At 40.5% G+C, this 19,928-nt stretch overlaps 1 protein-coding gene across 2 annotated transcripts; it reads left to right on the top strand.

The window, feature by feature from the left end:
- The first annotated feature begins 2,718 nt into the window (after nucleotides 1–2,718).
- LOC121281273 (putative GPI-anchored protein pfl2) lies at nucleotides 2,719–18,360 on the top strand. Of its 2 annotated transcripts, none has more exons than XM_041194131.1 (4): nucleotides 2,719–2,808; nucleotides 10,356–10,753; nucleotides 14,329–14,417; nucleotides 17,842–18,360. In XM_041194131.1, exons 1-4 carry the CDS (start codon nucleotides 2,772–2,774, stop codon nucleotides 18,161–18,163), a joined length of 846 nt encoding a protein of 281 aa, XP_041050065.1. In that variant the 5' UTR covers nucleotides 2,719–2,771; the 3' UTR covers nucleotides 18,164–18,360. The 2 variants fall into 2 exon arrangements, with proteins under 2 accessions (XP_041050065.1, XP_041050066.1); XM_041194132.1 differs by having other exon boundaries at nucleotides 10,356–10,763.
- The last annotated feature ends 1,568 nt before the right edge of the window (nucleotides 18,361–19,928 follow it).

The raw sequence follows: 19,928 nt of genomic DNA, 5'->3' as shown, positions 1-19,928 counted from the left end.
GAAACCAAACTGCAAATTTTTAAAAACTTTGTAAGAACTGTAATTTACACTATCAAAATTAAAACTGTCTCTTTCTCATATGTATTGATTTGTATCCAGATTAAAAGTCCCATATGTTTATCAACACATTCTTTATCTTGGATAGCATCCTAGTTATTCAAAAGTAACTTTCTAAATTACACTGCATTTTACATCTCAAGGTTGTCCCAATTTCAAATAACAGTGCTGTTGGAATCCAGATTTCCTTTCATATTTAATTTATCTCTTTAAAAGAAACCCTTTTTTATCCATTGGAACCACCTAAGCCATGTGTTTATGTCTTTTGGTTTTCCTAGAATCCTTTTGAATTTCAGGTAATTTTTTTTCCCCTCAGAATTTTAGAATACCAACTCATATGAGTTAATGTAACTTGTATGCATCAATCCCAATCAGCTTGGAAGCTGGTGATAAGGGCTACCCTCTGCTAGTCTGCAAGGGGGTGGTACAAAGGTTAGTTCACCTCAAACAAAGGCAAACCCTGTTTTATCTTTACAATACCTTCAAATTGCAATTTTTGCCAGAAATCTCAACTCCAACTTTATACTCAAAACGTTGGAATGTTTGAGTATACTTTTCCTTTAATCTAATATGGGGCTTTTGACTCTAAAGTGCTGAACTACACACAAAAATGACAATTTAGGGAAGAAAACACATTAAAGCTCACATACAAATGCTTCCTTGAACACAAACAAACACATATATAAAGGTATGTAGTTATATTCCTATAACATTGAACTTAATGACTTAACACTCTTATACTTTAAACAAAACTTCAAGTAGCAGTGCAGGGAATAAAGGGATCTTGGAGGCTCCACCTATAGGGACAATCAAACTGACTGAAGCTCATATTTCCTCTGTTCCTGCCTGTCACTGCTCATTAACTCCCCTAGGGAGTTTCTCTCTCTCTCTCTCTCTCTTCAGCACAAACAGCTCTTGTAACTTAGATCAATTCATATTTTTTAAGTTACAAAAATTTCAGTAGGGGACCTTTCAGGTCCCAATCATCCTTCCACATATTCCCATTCTATGTTGTTGGCCCCTGGGAGAAATTGATCTGCCACTGCAACGGGCGCAACTCGACCAAAATATTTCTGCATCAATTTGGTTAGTTGCAGATAAAGACTTAAAATAAGTGCTGTAGCTTTGTCTGAGCTTTCCATCACTCCCCAGAGCATTGTGGTGAATCGCTCGGCTGCCAACCTTGTTTTCTCAGCCATAATCGCACGCCTAACAGGGGTCCAGTCGTCCCCCAGAACTCAATTGTCCCACTTTACCCGTGCACCCGGGACCCAATCATTCCCACCCACTTGAGCATCTGGTCTGAAGTTCAGATCCGCCCTATTAGACCTCTGTTCTAGTCTGACGTGAACAACCGGAGAGTATTTTTCAAATGAAATATACTCACCAGGTCATTGTTCCGCCTTCACAGAGGTCGGACAAGTCCTGCTGACTACGCCACTCAAAGGGAGTTCAAGCACCCTCCGATCCTGCAGCAACCACATGAGACTCAAGCTTCTTTCATCGGTTTTATCCAAGCATGCCAGGGAGACTGTATCCATACAAGATGGGTACAAGCTTTCCGAGTGGTTACATTTTCTTGCAGTTATACTTTTCCCATATCTTACTCTATTTGCATGCACCAGTGGTCAATGTCTACTTGTTTTAACCTCATTATAAGACCCAATCATTTACACACGCAATTAGTTCATTGGTTCTATCTTATTATCTTCAAGACATTAGTACATGATTTTATTATCCACTTCTATTCAATGTATACACGCAGACCTTGACTCTTATCTGGTCCAGACTATGACTTGTGGTTTATCAAAAGCTACCTCTTTGTCCATTGTATTTGGTTTTTAACTCTTTCACCTCCCCCTTCAATAAACCTGACTTATCAACCACCAGGGACTTCCGCTCTGATGTCTCATGGCTCTCTGAGCTTCATTATTTTCTGAGCAATCTTCTTTCACCTCCCAACAAGAGTAATTTAGGATATTATTTAGTAACACCTCTCTGCTGCCTTGCATTTATATAGAATCTTTCATGACTTCCAGACACTCCAAGCACTTTACAACCAATGAAATACTTTTGAAGTGTCATCACTGTTGTAATGTAAGTAAGGCTGTGCCAAACAGAATGAATTGCATCGTGATCATAAATCAAGGAAATTCAGGACTGTTGCACCATTTGCTCTCATTTGCACCAAAGTAGGTGGCTGCGGACTTTGAGGCTGGTCACGGAAAGAAGCAAATTACATTTTGAAATTTAGGTGCTCCACTCCTGGGGCAGAAAACCAACATAAAAATCTTCCCCCTCCTAATTTGTTGGCCAGTCTATATTCTGTCAGCAAGGCTGTTAAGTATGGAACCAGGGTGGGGAGTGATGTTGAGATACAAAGCTGACATGATCGAATTGAATGGTGGACTAGGCTTAAGGGGCTGAATGGTCTGTTCTTGCTGCTATATTCCTAAGTCACATTAATTGCCCCAATTCTAGGCCCCAGAAACACCAAAATGGTGAGGAATTTCTGTTATCACTTTTTTTTTGTTACTTCATGATCTGCATTGAGTTCCAATATGAGGAAGTGCAATGAAAGGAAAACAATGACACAACAGTGTGAAGTAACGAATGCCTCTATGTTGCAAGGAAGTGGTGGTGTTCACATTCCGGCATTATTTGTCAAGAATAAAAGATAGTGCGGTGCCGACGGTGGATATCTAATTTCAAGGATGATGAACGGCTTTGCAGTTATCATTCATTTTGTCGGTAAGAGATCTTTGGGATGTAGTTTTAAAAAAATTTTTGGGTTGAGTTGATGTTTACTTTACAGCTATAAACTTCATTGTTTTAATTCTTCAAAACTAAACAAGGAAAACACCTCATAAAATCATAGAAACTTACAACACAAAGAATTGAGCCTGTGCTGGCTCTGTGAAAGCTGTTGTGCTTAGTTCCACAGCCCCCACTTTTTGTCTATCACCCTGTAATTTACTCACTTTCAAGTACCTGTCCAACTCTCTTTTAAAATTGCTTATGTATTCAGCTTCCACCACCTTTCTAAATGGCACATGTGGAATTCAGCGACTCTGAGTGTGTGCTCTAGATCTTTTGCCAATTATTTTAGATCTAGGCCCTCTAGTTGTTGTCCAACTTGCCAATGGAAATAGCCTTTCTCTATCTATTATATCAAAGCCTCGTATCTTGAACAAATCCATTAGTCAACACTTAACTTTCTCCGTTCTACGATGTGTAGTCTTAATATTTCCAACCTCTCCTTATAACTGAAGTCCCTCATCCCTGGTAAAATCCTGATGAAGCTCCTCTGTATCCTTTCTAAAACATTTACATCTTTCCTGAAGTGTGGTGCCTAGAATTGTGGTGCCTAGGATTGATATTACGTGCTTCAACTGAGATCTGACTAGTGATTTGTAAAGTGTTAGCATGACCTCAAAAATTCTTACAGCCTTTGGAAAGATTCAAAAGACATTACAGCCTACTAGTAACCTTTGCAAGACGGAAGTTGGGGTTGGGGGGTAGTCAGTGTGGTGAAAGAAAAGGCAAGCAAATTGCTTCATTAATTAATTTTAAAAATTCATATATCAGTACTTGTAAGTTGTGTCTCACACCGCTAACCTGTTATAGCTGTGAACATTAAATGGGTCTTCACTTCAGCTTCAAGATAACCATTGATTTATTTTGTTAATGTTTTGAGAGGTTTTGTCCACTTTTTCTTTCAAACACAGACCAAACAAAAGAGGATTTTTCCTCCCAATGTTGGGTATAGTGCGATAGAGCTATGAGAGATTTTCAGGTCCAAGTAAAGTCCATTCCAGAAAAGTTAGAAACTAGAAAGCTCCAAAAAACTTGCTAATTTGTATAATTATGCGTAACTACATGAGCAACTATGGGTAGGATGGCAGACTGAATGGGGTTTGGGGAAAGAGGGTATTGATAGAAGGACGAGATAATTTCCTCTTTTAAATAGCTGCTACAACCCTTTAAGCAAATGCTGTTATGTTGGATTTCCTACTCCTGTTGCAGAGGGTTCCCTTTGCCTGACAAGTTCCCCTTTGGAAGCTAGCTGTGAATAATTAGTAAGGAACTAATTATGCTCCATGTGGGAAGCCGGGGACATTTCCAGTGCCCGGGACCAGCATGTGTGCAGGAAGTGTGTCCAGCTGCTGTTCCTAGAAGCTCGGGTTTCAGAGCTGGAACGGCGGCTGGGGACATTTTGGAGCATCTGCGAGTCTGAGAGCATCGTGGATAGCATGTTTAGAGAGGTGGTCACAACACAGATGAAGGGACTTGGGGAAGGAAGGGAATAAACGACCACCAGGCAGTCCAAGAGAAACAGGCAGGGAATTCAGGGGTCCCCTGTGGTCCCGCTCACAAATCGGTCATCCGTTTTGGAGGCTGATGAGGGCACTGGTTCCTCCAGGGAATGTAGACAGAGCCAAGCTTCTGGCACCACAAGCAGCCTGTCTGTACAGGAGGGGAGGAAGGGAGGAAGAGCAATAATAATAGGGGATTCTATAGTCATTGGAACAGATAGGCGCTACTGTGGCCATCAACGTGATTCCAGGATGGTATGTTGCCTCCCTGGTGCCAGGGTCCCGGATGTCACTGAACAGCTGCAGGGCATCCTGAAGGGAGAGGGTGATAAGGCAGAGGTCATGGTACATGTTGGTACCAATGAAATAGGCAGAAAGAGAGATGAGGTCTTGCATCAAGAATTCAGGATATTAGGAAGTAGACTAAAAAGCAAGACCTCTCGGGTTGTAATCTCTGGATTACTCCCAGTGCCACGTGCTAGTGAGCTCAGAAATAGGACAATAGCGCAGATGAGTATGTGGCTTAAGAGTTAGTGCAAGAGGGAGGGTTTTAGATTCCTGGATCACTGGGACCATTTCTTGGGAAGGTGGGACCTGTACAAGTAGAACGGTCTACATCTGAACCAGAGTGGGACTAACATCCTTGAGGCCAGGTTTACTAGTGCTGTTGGGAGGAGTTTAAACTAATCGGCAGGGGGAGGGGACACAGAATGTTAACAGAATAGGGACACATCATAATACAGTAACACAATCAAGCCAGAGGAATTACAGCTGCAATAAGCTTCAAGGGAGTAAGGCAAGGCTAGATAGCCTCTACTTTAATGCCAGGAGTCTTACAGGTAAAACGGATGAGTTAAGGGTGAGGATTGACATGTGGAATTGCGATATAATAGCAATTACTGAGACATGGTTGAGGGAAGGACAGGATTAGCAGCACAACATTCTGGGATATAGAATCTTCAGGTGAAACAGGGGAGGAGGTAAAAGAGGAGGAGGCGTTGCATTATTAGTTAAGGAGTCAGTTACTGCAGTAAGGAGAGATGATATCTTGGAGGGGGCATTGAATGAAGCTTTGTGGGTAGAGCTTAGGAATAAAAAAAGGGCAACCACGTTATCAGGTGTTTATTATAGACCCCCAGATAGTCAGTGGGAAATTGAAGAGCAAATATGTGCACAATTCATGGAGGTGTGTAAAAACAATAATAATAGGGTAATTATATTAGGTGATTTCAACTTTCCCAACAGTAATTGGGATAGACATAGTGTTAAGGGCTTGGATGGAGTGGATTTCTTGAAATGTGAACAGGAGAAATTTTTAGGTCAATATGTAGAGGGTCCAACAAGGGGCAGCGCATTGCTGGACCTAATTCTGGGGAATGAAGCCGGACAGGTGGCTGAGGTGGTAGTGGGAGAGCATTTTAGTGATAGCCATCACAACATGGTATGGTTTAAGTTTGTTATGGACAAAGAAATCGACAAGTTGCAAAAAAATGTTTTGGATTGGGGGACAGTGGATTTTAGTAAAATAAGGCAGGATCTGGCCAAGGCAGACTGGGAACAGTTACTTGTGCAGAAATCTACAGAGGAACAGAGGGGGGTGTTTAAAAAGGAAAAGGGGAAGGAACAGACTCAACATGTTCCCTCTAGGGTGATAGGAAGGAGTAAAAAGCCCAGAGAACCATGGATGACCAGAGATATTCAGGTTACAATGAAAAGGAAAAGAGAGACTTTCAGCAGGTACAAGGGAAGCAAATCAGCAGAGGCATTAGTGGAGTACAGACAGTGCAGGATGGAGCTTAAGAAAGCAATTAGGAGAGCAAAGAGGGGATATGAGAGAGCTCTGGCTGATAAAAGTAGGGAAAATCCCAAGATATTCTGTAAGTAGATCAATGGGAAGAGGGTAACCAGGGAAAGAGCAGGGCCCAAAAGGGGCCAAGGGGGCAATCTATGGGTGGAGCCAGAGGACATCACTAGAGTGTTGAATGAATACTTCATGTCCGTCTTCACCCAAGAGAATGAGGATAAAGGTATCGAACTCAGGGAGAGAGACTGCAAGGTTCTTAAGCAAATTGACATAGGGAGTGACAAGGTATTGGAAGTGTTGGCAGGTTTTAAAGTGGACAAATCTCCAGGTCCAGACGATTTGTGTCCCAGACTGCTGAGAGAGGCAAGGGAGGAGATTGCAGGGGCTCTGACCCAAATTTTTAATTCCTCTCTGGCCATGGGGGAGATGCCAGAGGACTGGAGAACAGCTAGTGTGGTTCCGCTATTTAAGAAGTGTTGTAGAGATAAGCCAGGGAACTACAGGCCAGTGAGTCTCACATAAGTGGTAGGGAAACTATTGGAGAAAATTCTGAAGGAGAGTATCTATCTCCACTTGGAGATGCAAGGTTTGGTCAGGGATAGTCAGCATGGCTTTGTCAGAGGGAGATCATGCCTAACAAATTTGATTGAATTTTTTGGGGAGGTGACCAGGTGTGTAGATGAGGGTAGTGCAGTTGATGTAATTTATATGGATTTCAGCAAAGCCTTTGACAAGGTCCCACACGGGAGACTTATAAAGAAGGCAAATGCACATGGGATACAGGGTAATTTGATAAGGTGGATTCAAAATTGGCTTAGTTGTAGGAGGCAGAGGGTGATGACAGAAGGATGCTTTAGTGACTGGAAGCCTGTGTCCAGTGGCATACCACAGGGATCTGTGCTGGGTCCCCTATTATTTGTCATTTATATAAACAACATAGATGACTATGTGGGGGGTAGGATTAGTAAGTTTCAGGATGACACAAAGATTGGCCGGGTGGTTAACAGTAAGTTTGAGTGTCTTGGGCTACAGGAAGATATAGACGGGATGGTCAAATGGGCAGATAAATGGCAGATGGAATTTAACTCTGAAAAGTATGAGGTGATATACTTTGGAAGGAGTAATTTGACAAGGAAGTATTCAATGAATGGCACTGGGAAATTCTGAAGAACAAAGGCATGTGTGTCCATAGATCTCTGAAGGTGGAGGGGCACGTTAGTGGGGTGGTGAGAAAGGCATATGGGACACTTGCCCTTATCAATCATACAAAATTGGGAGGTCATGTTGGAGTTGTATAGAACCTTGGTGAGGCCACAGCTGGAGTACTGTGTGCAGTTCTGTTCGCCACATTATAGGAAGGATGTGATTGCACTGGAGGGAGTGCAGAGGAGATTCACCAGGATGTTGCCTGGGATGAAACATTTAAGTTATGAAGAGAGGTTGGATAGACTTGGGTCGTCTTCGTTGGAGCAGAGAAGACAGAGGGGTGACCTGATCGAGGTGTACAAGATTATAAGGGACATGGACAGGGTGGATAAGGAGCAGCTGTTCCCCTTAGTTGAAGTGTCAGTCACAAGGGGGCATAAGTTCAAGGTGAGGGGCAGGAGGTTTAGGGGGGATGTGAGGAAAACCTTTTTTAACCCGAGGGTGGTGACGGTCTGGAATGCACTTCCTGGGAGGGTGGTGGAGGTGGGTTGCCTCACATCATTTAAAAAGTACCTGGATGAGCACTTGGCATGTCATAACATTCAAGACTGTGGGCCAAGTGCTGATAAATGGGATTAGGTAGGTAGGTCAGGTGTTTCTCACATGTCAGTGCAGACTCGATGGGCCAAAGGGCCTCTTCTGCACTGTGATTCTGTGAACTAGTGGTTAGTATGGGAACGGCAGCAATTCAGGCAGGCACAGAGCCCATAGCATACCCTTCCTGCCACTAGAGCATGGTCAATCCTTCCCATTAAATAGATTGTTTTATTCACTCAACCTACAAAAAAGGGTAGAGATGTACTGAAGGTGGCAAAAAGAAAAGCAATTAGAATTGTGAGCATCTAAGTTATGCAACAAAGACATGAAAGGAAGAAAATATTTTAACTGGAGAAAGAAAGACTTGCACTTATATAGTGCCTTGTATGACCTCCAGACATCCCAAAGTTCTTTACAACTAATGAAGTACTTCTGAAGTGTGATCACTGTTGTAATGTTGGAAATGCAGCAACTAATTTGCGTGCAGCAGGTTCCCACAAACAGCAATATGATAATGACCAAATGAACTGTTTTTGTGATGTTGATTAAGTGGGTTAGGACATCTACCATAATTCCCCTGCTCTTTTTTAAAATTGTTCTTAGGTATTTATTTATGTCCGTCTGAGAGGGAGACTCGCTTTAATGCCACATTCAAAAGACAGAAATTCCAACAGTGCAGCACTCCATCAGCACTGCACTGGAGTACCAGCCCATATTTTTCTGCTGAATTCTTATCAAGTGGTCATAAAATCTTAACGACGTAGATAGTATTGATGTAAAAATACTTGACATAAACTGTGAGCAGCAAAATAGAAAACACAAGAACAAAATTAATAATCCATGGGATAAATTGGAGGCTGAAATAATTTTTTCTACAACCGCAAATGTATGGACCACATTCCCACCAAAGAATGTGATTGTGTGCTAATTAATTCCTTCAGTGGTATAGGCCATTGTTGTCATTGCACATAGTTTTTGCCCTCAAGCAGCTCCATATTTGCCTAGGCTGCTTGCTTACCTTCCCCTCTCCCTACTTGTCCTTCCGTGCATACAGAAATGAAAGCTTTGGGCATCACGTACTTTCAACTTCCTTGTAAACTCTCACTACTCTCAGTGATAGAGGGTAAGATTATGAAAGCCTCCTCCAAGGTCCACTTGCATGCAGCATGTTCCTGAACTTCTATTTAGTGAAGCACAGCAGCTTATTGCGCAGCCATGGCAGGCCTCAGAAATATTCAACAATTTATTAATTCCTTCATGATTGCACGCAAAGGAAGCCCTTGGTAGAAGATAGGAGCTAAAATCTGCAGAGCTTTTGCAGAACTGGCCTAACACTTAATGAACTCCTGTTTCTTCTAAATGTTGCTATAATCTTTTAGTCACCTACTGAATTCTTTTAAAAAAAATTAGTGTCTTGATTGTCAGAGGTCCAGACCGTGATTCTTTAGCTAGTCTTGGTTCTCTGAAGATGGGCAGTTTTTCTATACGTTTGGATCCCTTTCCCTTGACCCCAGCCCTCCCATGCCACTGGCTTAACAGGGAGTGTGTTAATGCTCCATCCTTTCCATGGCCCTGTGAAAACCCGATGGAAGGCACATTTGGTTCCTGACCTCATTAACAACTTTACTGCTGCATGTCCACTAGTGCAGTGGAGGGAATACACTAGCAAGGCTGAAGAATTTTGGCCCTGTGGTCTTCAATTTCTTCAGATGTCGTGAATTTGCCCACTTTCTCTGGAACTCCTATAAATTTTCCTGTTCCACCACTTACAGACTGTTGAAAATGTTGGTTCCACATATGCAAAAAAAACTGCTTGTTTTCCACTTTCATTTTCCTTGTTCAGAATTTATATATTGTGGTTCTGAAATTCTCAATAATACCAAAAAAGCACTTATTTTCAACTTACTGAATTGTTTCATAATATATTAACAAGTCTCACTTAACTTTCCCTTTTCAAGGGAACAAAATCCCACCTTAAACAACTGTGGTATGTAGCTCATTCTTCCAAGTGTTGCTATAATCTTAGTGTCACCTACTGAATCCTTTATACCTTATGAAGTTAGGTGGCCAAAACTGATACTCCAGGTGTTGTCACATTGTCACTGATTGTTTTACAATTAGTGTTTTTGATTTTTGTTTCCTTTCTTTAACACAAAGAACACTAGATAACTCTTGTTAGTGATCTGATCACCAATATTCCCAGATGTTATTTCTTCCTCTAGTGTGTTGATTGTGTCCATTTTCTACATCACCACTTTACATTCACCTGAATTAAACTGCATCTGCATTCCTACTGCTTAAGAAACTTCCAAAGCATCATTTTCTACATTCAGAATTTTAGGTAAAATCCTTACATTTGTTTATTGTTATTATTTTTCAATGCAGAGTAATCTTGTGGAATAAATGTGTTTACTATATATGTTTTCTTTATAAAGGTGCCAGTTTATTCATCATTCCTGCTCAATATGTCAAAGCTTTTCAAGTTTCTTCATTAAGTGCTGAGTCTGCAAATTTTAGCTCAACACCACCATATTCTAAAAATAGAACAGTCTTGGAGATTGAAAGCAACAATGAAAATAATGTTAGCACACCAACCAATTCTCCTTTAGGCAATGCCAATGTTAATGCTTCATACACTGGTTCAGAACAGACAGCATTTAGTACAACTGAGGGTTTGAAGAACAATGCTACTCCTAGCTTTACACAGACTGAGATACCCGAAAGATTCAACACCACAGCCACGTTACCCAAAACTTCAAATGTTACTCCTTCTAAGGAATTCAAGACTACAACCACAGCAGAAAACAAACAAGTTAAACCAGAAAGAAAAACGGTAAAATTTGGTAAGATTAATAAACTTGGTTTTTTTTCACTTCAACGGATACTTATTTTCTTTAGCATCTCAGTAATTTAATATGGAATCACTTGTTCTTCAATTTTCAACAAGCCAATGTTTTAAGTTATGTTTAAAATAACATGCATTTTTAGTATAACACATTTGATAGCAAAACTGATGTTTTAAATATACTGTCATGTAACAAATACTGTAGGTCTGTGAAAATCATCAATTCAAAAAATTGAAGCTACATTTCTTTAGCTCGAGGACAGATTTTTGACAACCATGCAGTGTTTTGTGTATGTTCTTTTATTCATTCATGGGATGTGGGTGTCACTGGCTAGGCAAGCATTTATTGCTCATCCCTAATTGCCCTGAGAAGGTGGTAGTGAGCTGCCTTCTTGAACCATTGCAGTCCATGTGGTGTAAGTACACCCACAGTGCTGTTAGGAAGTGAGTTTCAGGGTTTTGATCCAGAGACAGTGAAGGAATGGCGATATATTTCTATGTCAGGATGATGAGTGGCTTGAAGGGGAACTTCCAGGTGGTGGTGTTCCCATGTATCTGCTGTACTTGACCTTCTAGATGGTAGTGGTCATGGGTTTGGAAGGTATTGTCGAAGGAGGCTTGATGATTCCCTGCAGTGTATCTTGTAGATAGTACACAATGCTGCCATTGTGTGTTGGTGCTGGAGGGAGTGAATGTTTGTGGTTAGGGTGCCAATCAAGCTGGCTGCTTTGTCCTGGGTGGTGTTAGGCTTCTGGAGGGTTGTTGGAGCTGCACTCATCGAGGCAAGTGGAGAATATTCCATCACACTCCTGACTTGTGGACAGGCTTTCAGGAGTCCAGAGGTGAGCGACTCACTGCAGGATTCCTGCCTCTGACCTGCTCTTGTAGCCACAGTATTAATATGGCTAGTTCAGTTCAGTTTCTGTTCAATGGTAACCCACAAGATGTTGATAGTGGGGGACTCAGCAATGTCAATGTCATTGAATGTCAAGAGGCAATGGTTAGATTCTCACTTGTTGGAGGTCATTGACTAGCACTTATGTGGCACAAATGTTACTTGACACTTGTCAGCCCAAGCCTGTGGTCAGTGGTAATGAGCGGGTTGGTGATCATGGAGTGTGTTGCCTGTGACCACGGGTCTAGGGGAGATGGGAACCAACTACTGGCTTGAGGGGGCAGGCAGTTGTCTGATCAGGGAAATTGAACCAGTTGGCTTTGGAAGCTCAGCGGAAGCATTCCTCCTCCTCACAGTGCATAAGCAGTGCTAGGAAGGCACTTAGTTCTCCCACACAGTAGCACTCACCTCACTTTAGCTGCAGGATTTACAAAGGCCTGGGAAGCTCAGTAGTCGGGTTAAACCAAGATTGGGGATAAAACCCGAGGCGCAAAACCTCATTGAAATATTTAAACTACAACATGCCTCCTGGGAGCAGGTTACTTTGCTCATGGCTATACTTCCATTAAAACCAGAAGTGCCTGGATTTGGGTTTGAGTTATGAAGAATTTTTACATCTTGGTCAACCCCAATCTACCCATTTGGTGGGGTGGGGGTTAAAATATCCCCCCGTTGTTTTAGTGTTTTGAGCAGCTTGATTTAATTCACAGAGAAAGTGGTTCCTTGATAAATGAATGTTTTAGTCTTTCAAGAAGTTCCCATTTAATATTATGTAGCAGACTAGAAAAGCTCTTTAAACAGATGCCCAACCTTATGCATGGCAGCTTGTTTTCAATATATGTCATGACTGTTTTATAAATATAAGAAAGATTGTCCTGAAACCATTTACAGATATGATTGATATCACATACAGATTATTTGCTGATTGAATTTCATTTAGCATGCAAGCATATTCCTCAATAGTTCCTGGAGGTTTATAAAGACTAAGACCTGATTTTGTGATCAGCGACAAATGAGTTTTTTACGGGCTTTTGCACTTTAGGTTCCTTCTCAATCAACTATTGAAAATGTATAATGCCCTCAAAAGAGTACCTGGAACCTGTGTGAGCAGGGCAGTCAACTGTATATCCTGAACCAATCAGATTGAAGAATTCTTAATCAACAGTGCAGAGTTTAAATTAGGAAGTGTAAATTAGAATATTGAATTCAGTGTCAAATCAAGTACATAAATTGGAATAAGGAGAGGGAAGATTGGATTAACAAAGAGTTACAAGAGATAGAAAATGTTAAAAGTGCAAACATTCTTATTTACGCTTTTTTCAAATTTTTAAAATCTCCAACAATAATTAAAATCTGAATGAATAAATCTCTACATTTGTTAAATTTAAATTTCAGTGCCAGAGACATTATTTGGCAGTAAGACTTAACATCCTGTTAAAGGTGTAATTACACTGGAATGGACAAGCCCTAACTTTTTCTGGTGAGCTTTCTGTGTGTATATCATATAAGTACAGCGGCTTCACACTGTTCCATACATTTTAAACATAAGTCTTTGTAAGATGCCATTCTTCTGGAGGACCAGGACATATTGGGCAATGGCTTCCTGATTTATGCATTTAATTGCGCATACACAGTTGCTGGCAGTTGCTGATTTATATGTTATTAACGGTTAATGCTGATAGCCTCACTTTTATTTTTACCACAGAATCTGGTCCATTATTATGAAGAGCTGATAGTGCAAACCAACTACTGTTAAACAGCTCTTGTTAGGTCTATTGTGAGATTGAGTAGCAGTGTTTGTGCAATAGTGTGTCCCTACAGCTGGGAGTTACTGAATTGCATGATGTATTCTCTTGAGGCTACTGCACCATATCCAATGAATTCCTCCTAAACAATTACTGCTACAAATCTTCCAGCAATACTTTAGGTATTTCTCTCTAACTGCTTTGTTTTCCCATAAATTTCTGGGAATATGTTATAAGGCTGTAATATATATTAAAGAGTAGATTTATCAATCATGTAATACGTGGCATGGTTAGACAGAACATGAATTGGAGATTTAACTACAAAACTATCACTTATTCTCCAAACCATGTCCTTTTAAAGTGTTGCGCTCTGCTGAAGGTATGTGGTCATTGACTTTATCCAATTTATACCATTCTTTATAGAATCTCTCAAGCCTATAGTATATATAGGACTGGCAGTTTATTATTTATTTTATTATGTGCTTAATTTATTAAGCTCTGGCATCCCTTCCCTAAACCTCTCCACCTTTCTATCTTGCTTTTCTCAATTAAGGCACTCCTTAAAATGTATCTTTTTGACCAAGGTTATGGTCATCTGCCATAATATCTAATGTGGCTCGGTGTCGTATTTTTGTTTTCTAATGCTCCTGTGAGGTATTTTGGGATATTTTATTACGTGAACGGTGCCTTATAAATAGAACTTGTCCTTTTGTTATCAAATCGCCTTTATCCTTCTCACATAGTGAAACGGCAATAAAGTTCTTTATCATTAAAAAGTCTTGATCCTGTCATTCTCAGCAATAAAGATTGACAAACCACTTATTCTCCCCTGATTAATAAAATTATGACAATTGGATAAATTTTATTTGCCTGACTTATGGATTCATTGAAACAGAATCATAAGATAACATTTCATTTTCTAGGAATTATTGTCGTTATCATCATTGCTGTCGTTATCCTGGTTACAATCATTGTATTTGTGGCAATATACCTCCTCAATCGAAAAGGAAAAGTAAGTTTATATTCTAGTTCTTTAATTTGAATAACTTTTCCCCTTTCTGCAGGCCCACCAAAATATATATAAATTTCAATCTAAGAAATTGGAAGATGTCTTATTCCTAAGCCCCCATCTGTTCCATTTTTGTTATTGCCAGTCCACAGTCAGCTTCCACAAATCAACTGGCCTTTCAATTTTCATTCTCTTTTCCCCCATCTAACCTAGGCAGACATTTCAGCCCAGTACTGTTGGGGTCCTGCATTTTCAGAGGTGCCATTCTTCAGATGAGACATTAAATTGAGGCCTCGTATTCCTAGGAGTTCAAGTGGATGTTAAAGAACCAAAAGCACTAGAAAATGCAATTTCTCCTCATGCTCTGGCCAACATTTATCCCTCAATTTAGCAGCATCAAACCGATTAATTCGGCATTTCTGTCATTTGTTACTTATGGGATTTGCTGTGTGCACATTGGCTACTTGGGATGCCTACATAACAGCAGTGACTATAATTCAAATGTAATTCATAAGCTCTAAAAAAACTTTGGCAATGTCCTCAGGATGTAAAAGATGCTTTAGAAAATGTGAGCTCTTTGTTTTTTCCATTCATCCCCTTGCCTATGCTCTACTTGAGTGTACTCTGATACGTGTGGAAAAAGACTTAACAGGAAATATTACAAGCTGGGCATGATTGCATCTAATTATCATAGGCTGTCAGCTTGGTTCAGTTTGTAGCACTTTTATAATTGACTTGGAATGTTGGATATTCAAGGTCCACTATGGATATGAGTGCCTAACCTAATTTAACACTTCTGTGGAATATTGAGGGAAATTTGCAATGGTGGAGGTACCAACTTTCAGTACTAGTAAAAAGGGAAAAGACAGCAAGCAGCAGATATGCATTGAGAATTGAAGATCAGGACCCAGGGGGCACCAATAGAAATTAGCAGCCATATGATCCCAATTGAACTTTTAAAATAATGAGTGCTAATTTCAATTCCTGGACAAACTTTAAAACTTCAGTCTGCCATGGGACTTCACTGAGCTTGTTGAGAGTAGACTGCATGACCACATTCTTCAGCCCCTTCTGCCCTATGCTGCCATCCAAATGGATGATCAGGAAAGCCTCTGGTCTGTCATGCTACAGAGGTAAACTGTACTCCACAACCCCCTAACCTGCCCCCACTGAGAGAAAATCCTGAGAGGTGTTGAGGCAAATATAAAACAGTGGAAGAACTGGAAATCTGAGTCTCTGCTGCTTTTTCCTTACTTTGAAGCCAGAGGACTGGGCAATCACTGAGCGTAAAAGTCATGATAATTCATGATGATGTAACCAACGAGAAATCCTTGGAGTTTGTTACTGGGAACTAATCATGTCCCATTTGCTCTTTGTAACCATTAAAATTCAACCTGCTCTTTGGTGACAATTTTCAATGGACAGATAGTGGCATTAAGTCAGAGGTATAAATCCAGTGAGCTATACACCTTGAACTGATTTCATACTCTATGATATAACAAAACCCTTCATCTCTGTCCCAGTCTCAGGCCTAATTCTTATTACACTATTGTTACAGACAGGAGGGGAGTTTAAGTTAAACAGCCCTGATTTCTCCTCTCACCAACAGTCCGTAAACAGAAAGGTGTTCCTGATTTTTACTTTCCCACCTTTATAAGTGGTCATGTATTTTGTCCAACCCCTCAGTTTTGGAGTGATCCTATCGTCTATTAATAACCCCACAGCAAACTTGAGATAGGGTAAAATCAGAATGCTAGTTTATTTTGCACACACTCAAAATGCAGGGAGGGGCTGTCACTATGTAACCCTGGTACATTTGCACAATATAAGAGAGATAAGGGAAAGAAAGAAGTACAGGGCAAAAGGCACAGTTAGAAAATAAGAATTATTGGGCAGGATCTTCCAGTTGGCAAGCGGGGGATGAGGTCAGGTGGAACTCTCGACGTCACCCTGCATCATTTCCATTTTCAGGTCGGTGGGGCGCAGCCGAGTCAGATGCGCGCGCGCCTACCTGTCAACGGCCAATTGAGGCCATAGAAAAACTAATTAAGATCGTTAATGCGCCTTAAGATTGGTGGGCAGGCCAGGAGCCTGGCGGGCTTCGGGAAAAGCATGAAACCTCATCCACGGGCGGGATGAGGTTTCATGAGGGTATTTAAATTTTTAAGAAAGGTTTCAATAAAACTTATGGACATGTCCCAAATCATGTGACAGTGTCACATGAGACATGGCAGGGAAAATTTTTAAGCTTGTTTATTAAAAGTTTTAAATTGGAGCTGATCTCCCTGAGGCAGCACTTAGCGTCAGGGAGATCTTTGTGCTCTTTTGCATGCATGTGCAAAAGAGTACACTTCTGACTGAGGGAAGTTCCCCCCCACCGCCTGCACAGGGAACACATAGTGCTCCCTGGCAGACATCACACTGGGCGGATTTAATCGTCCCACCTACATAAAATGGCAGCGCGCCCCCCGATTGGAGGCGCCGATCAGAGGCTCGCCCACCCGCACCGACTCCCACTCTTTCCCCTCAACAGGTGGAAATTTTTTCCCATTGTTTCACTTGAGTCCAGAGTCCAGTAAGTTACTTTACAAGGAAGATTTTTTCAATTGGTTTTGTCTGGCACAAGTCCTGATCTTTTCTCTAGGAGCTCAGTTGAAGGCTGAGGCAGGTGAAGATGCAGCAATGTATTCTTGTATTCTTGGAATTGGTTCACTTTGTAGAAAATGCAGGATTTTTTCTAGAGACTAGGCTTTGAGAGAGATGGGGGTCATAGGCATGCTGCTATAGCCTGGAGTCCTGTTATCTCTTCTGAAATAAAACAGCATCTGAAAACAGAGTCCAACAGTAATTCAGACAGCTTAAGTCTCGGTCATGTGGCAGGGTGGTTTCAGGTTGAGCCATTCAGCTAACGAGGCCCTTGTTAAAACTCATTGTATTTTGAGCAGGTAACTGTGGAACCATGTGCACAACATTGGAAATGAGGAGTCACAAATAGCTTTGCCTTTGTCCAGAGCTGGCTGGGGCAGGCATCTCATCTACTAATCCTCTGTGTTGACTTGGCTTTAAAGTTCATACAATGCAAAGGGGTGTCAACTTTCAGGAGGATGATGAGTTTGCCTTTGTCCATTGAAACTGCTCAGAATTTTCCAGAACGACCAGCTGTGGCCCATTTTATCAATCTGTTGATTTGTCCATTTTTTAAAAAAAGAACTTAAGCAAGGAATATGGAAGAGAAACAAATTTTTTAGATTTTTTTCATGCTTTCTCAGCATGGCACTACTAAAGATTTCTTAAGCAGTGGGTAGTTTTATTTTTATGGGACCTGGCTTTATTTTGAGTTATTTAGGGAAAGGTAAATTGATTTTACTGGTGAGAAAAATAATAGCAAGTTATATGAATGACTTAATACACTGATTTTCCATTGCAGACTGCATCATATAATCCTGAATCAAGCGCTGAACGTATACCAATCAACGAAGCAGGCACAGGAAGGTCTGATACATAAGGAAAAAAGCACCAATTATGAGTGGGAGGAGCTCACAGGATTGAATATTTTCATTAGGGAAGTGCAACGAAAGTATTTTAACAACCTAATTATAAGGAGAAAATTTTATGTTGGTAATTTTGTTTACTTGCAAAATGCTGTTTCAATGAAAATTACTTTTTTAAAAAAACTTTGGGGACCACAATTGCATTCTATATTCCAGCTGGGGGGAGATGGTGGTGTAGTGGTAATCTCATTCGACTAGTGATCCAGAGGCCCAGGCTATAGCTCAGGGTACATATGTTCAAATCCCACCATAACAGCTGGTGATTTGATCAGTAAGGTCTGGAATTGAAAGCTAGTCTCAGTAATAGTGACCATCAAACCATCATTGATTGTCACAAAAACACATCTGATTCACTAATGTCCTTTTAGAAAAGGAAATCTGTCACCTTCATCTGATCTGGTCTACATGTGACTTCAGAACCACAGCAATGTGGTTGGCTCTTAACTGCTCTCTCAAATGGCCCAGCGAACCACTCAGTTCAAGGGCATTTAGGGATGGGCAACAAATGGTGTTGCCAGCAATGCCCACACCCCATGAAGGAAAGAAAGTGTGGCTTCACCAAAACCCTGAACAATTGTAGAAAGACTTCTGTATTCTTGTTCTCAATCCCCTTGTAATGAAGATCAACATGGCATTTGCCTCCCTAACTGCATGCTAACTCCTGTGTTCCTTGTTTGAGCACACCCAAGTCTCTTTCAACGTCACCACAAGTTTCTTTAAAGAAACCCTGCTTTTCTATTACAACTAAAGTGAATAACTTCACAATTCTCTATATTGTACTCCTTCTGTCATCTTGTTGTACACTCACTTAACCTGCCTATATCAATATACAGCATCTCTCTATCCTCCCCACAGGTTATCTTTCCACCCAGTTTTATATCATCAGCCAAAATGAGATATATGAACAGACAGAGAGTAATGCAAGTCATTAATATAGATTGTAAATACCTGAGGCCTCAGCACTGATCCATTATTTATTGCCTACCAACTAAAATAGCCCCGTTTGTGCCCATTCTCTGCTTTCTATCCGTCAAACAATCCTCTATATATGCTAATGTATTAGCCTTGACTCCATGAGCTCTTATCTTGTCTATTAACCTTTTGTGTGGCACCTTATCAAATACCTTTGGAAACCCATTTGTACTATATCTACTGGCTCCCCTTATTTATCCTCTTAGGTACATCCTCAAAAAACTCTAATAAATTTCCTTACTTTCCTCACCAATTTTAACCCCTAGGTCATCATCTATTTCTGGAATGAAATTTGTGTCTTCTACTGTGAAGACAGAAACAAAATATTTGTTTACTGCCTCTGCCATTTCATCATTCCCCATGATAATTTCTCCTGTCTCTGCTTCTAAGGAAACAATGTTTACTTTAGCTACTCTTTTCCTTTTTATATACTTGTAAAAACTACTAAAATCTATTCTTATATTTCTGGCTAGTTTACTCCCATTCTATTTTTCCCTTTTTATGAACTTTTTGGTGGCCCTCTGCTGGTTTCTAAAACAATTCCAATCTTCAGACTTGCTACTTTTTTTTTGCAACATTGTAAGCCTCTTCTTTTAATCTAATACTATCCTTAACTTCCCAAATGAGCCACCAATGGTTTTTCTTGCTGAGTTTTTGTTTTTCAATGGTATTTATTTTTGAGCATTTTGAATTGTTTCTTTAAATGTTTCCCTTCATACCTTAAATGTTTCCCTCCATTTACCTCCATACCTTTTAGTCTACTTACCTAATTAACCTTAGCCAGATACCAACCCGCCCCCCCCCCCCACCCCCCCACCAATACCTATGTAATTGGCTTTGTTTAAGTTTAAAATTTTTGTTTATGGTTAGAATATGTCACTTCAAACTTAACATGGAATTGAACGGTATTACGATCACTATTTTCCAGTGGATCTTTTACAATGGTATTACTAATTAACTCTGTTTCATTAGACAATACTAGATCTAAACT

This window comes from Carcharodon carcharias, chromosome 8, assembly GCF_017639515.1.
Source record: "Carcharodon carcharias isolate sCarCar2 chromosome 8, sCarCar2.pri, whole genome shotgun sequence".
Taxonomy (NCBI): Eukaryota; Metazoa; Chordata; class Chondrichthyes; order Lamniformes; family Lamnidae; genus Carcharodon; species Carcharodon carcharias.
Note: the sequence above shows the minus strand (reverse complement) of the source record. Positions and strands in the feature narration are given on the sequence as shown.

Bases quoted from the DNA above. Each gene is read 5' to 3' on its own strand.
- LOC121281273 (XM_041194131.1), top strand. From the start codon at position 2,772: ATGATGAACGGCTTTGCAGTTATCATTCATTTTGTCG. The intron at 2,809-10,355 runs GTAAGAGATCTT...TTCTTTATAAAG, and splicing joins AGTTATCATTCATTTTGTCG to GTGCCAGTTTATTCATCATT. The intron at 10,754-14,328 runs GTAAAATTTGGT...TTCATTTTCTAG, and splicing joins TTAAACCAGAAAGAAAAACG to GAATTATTGTCGTTATCATC.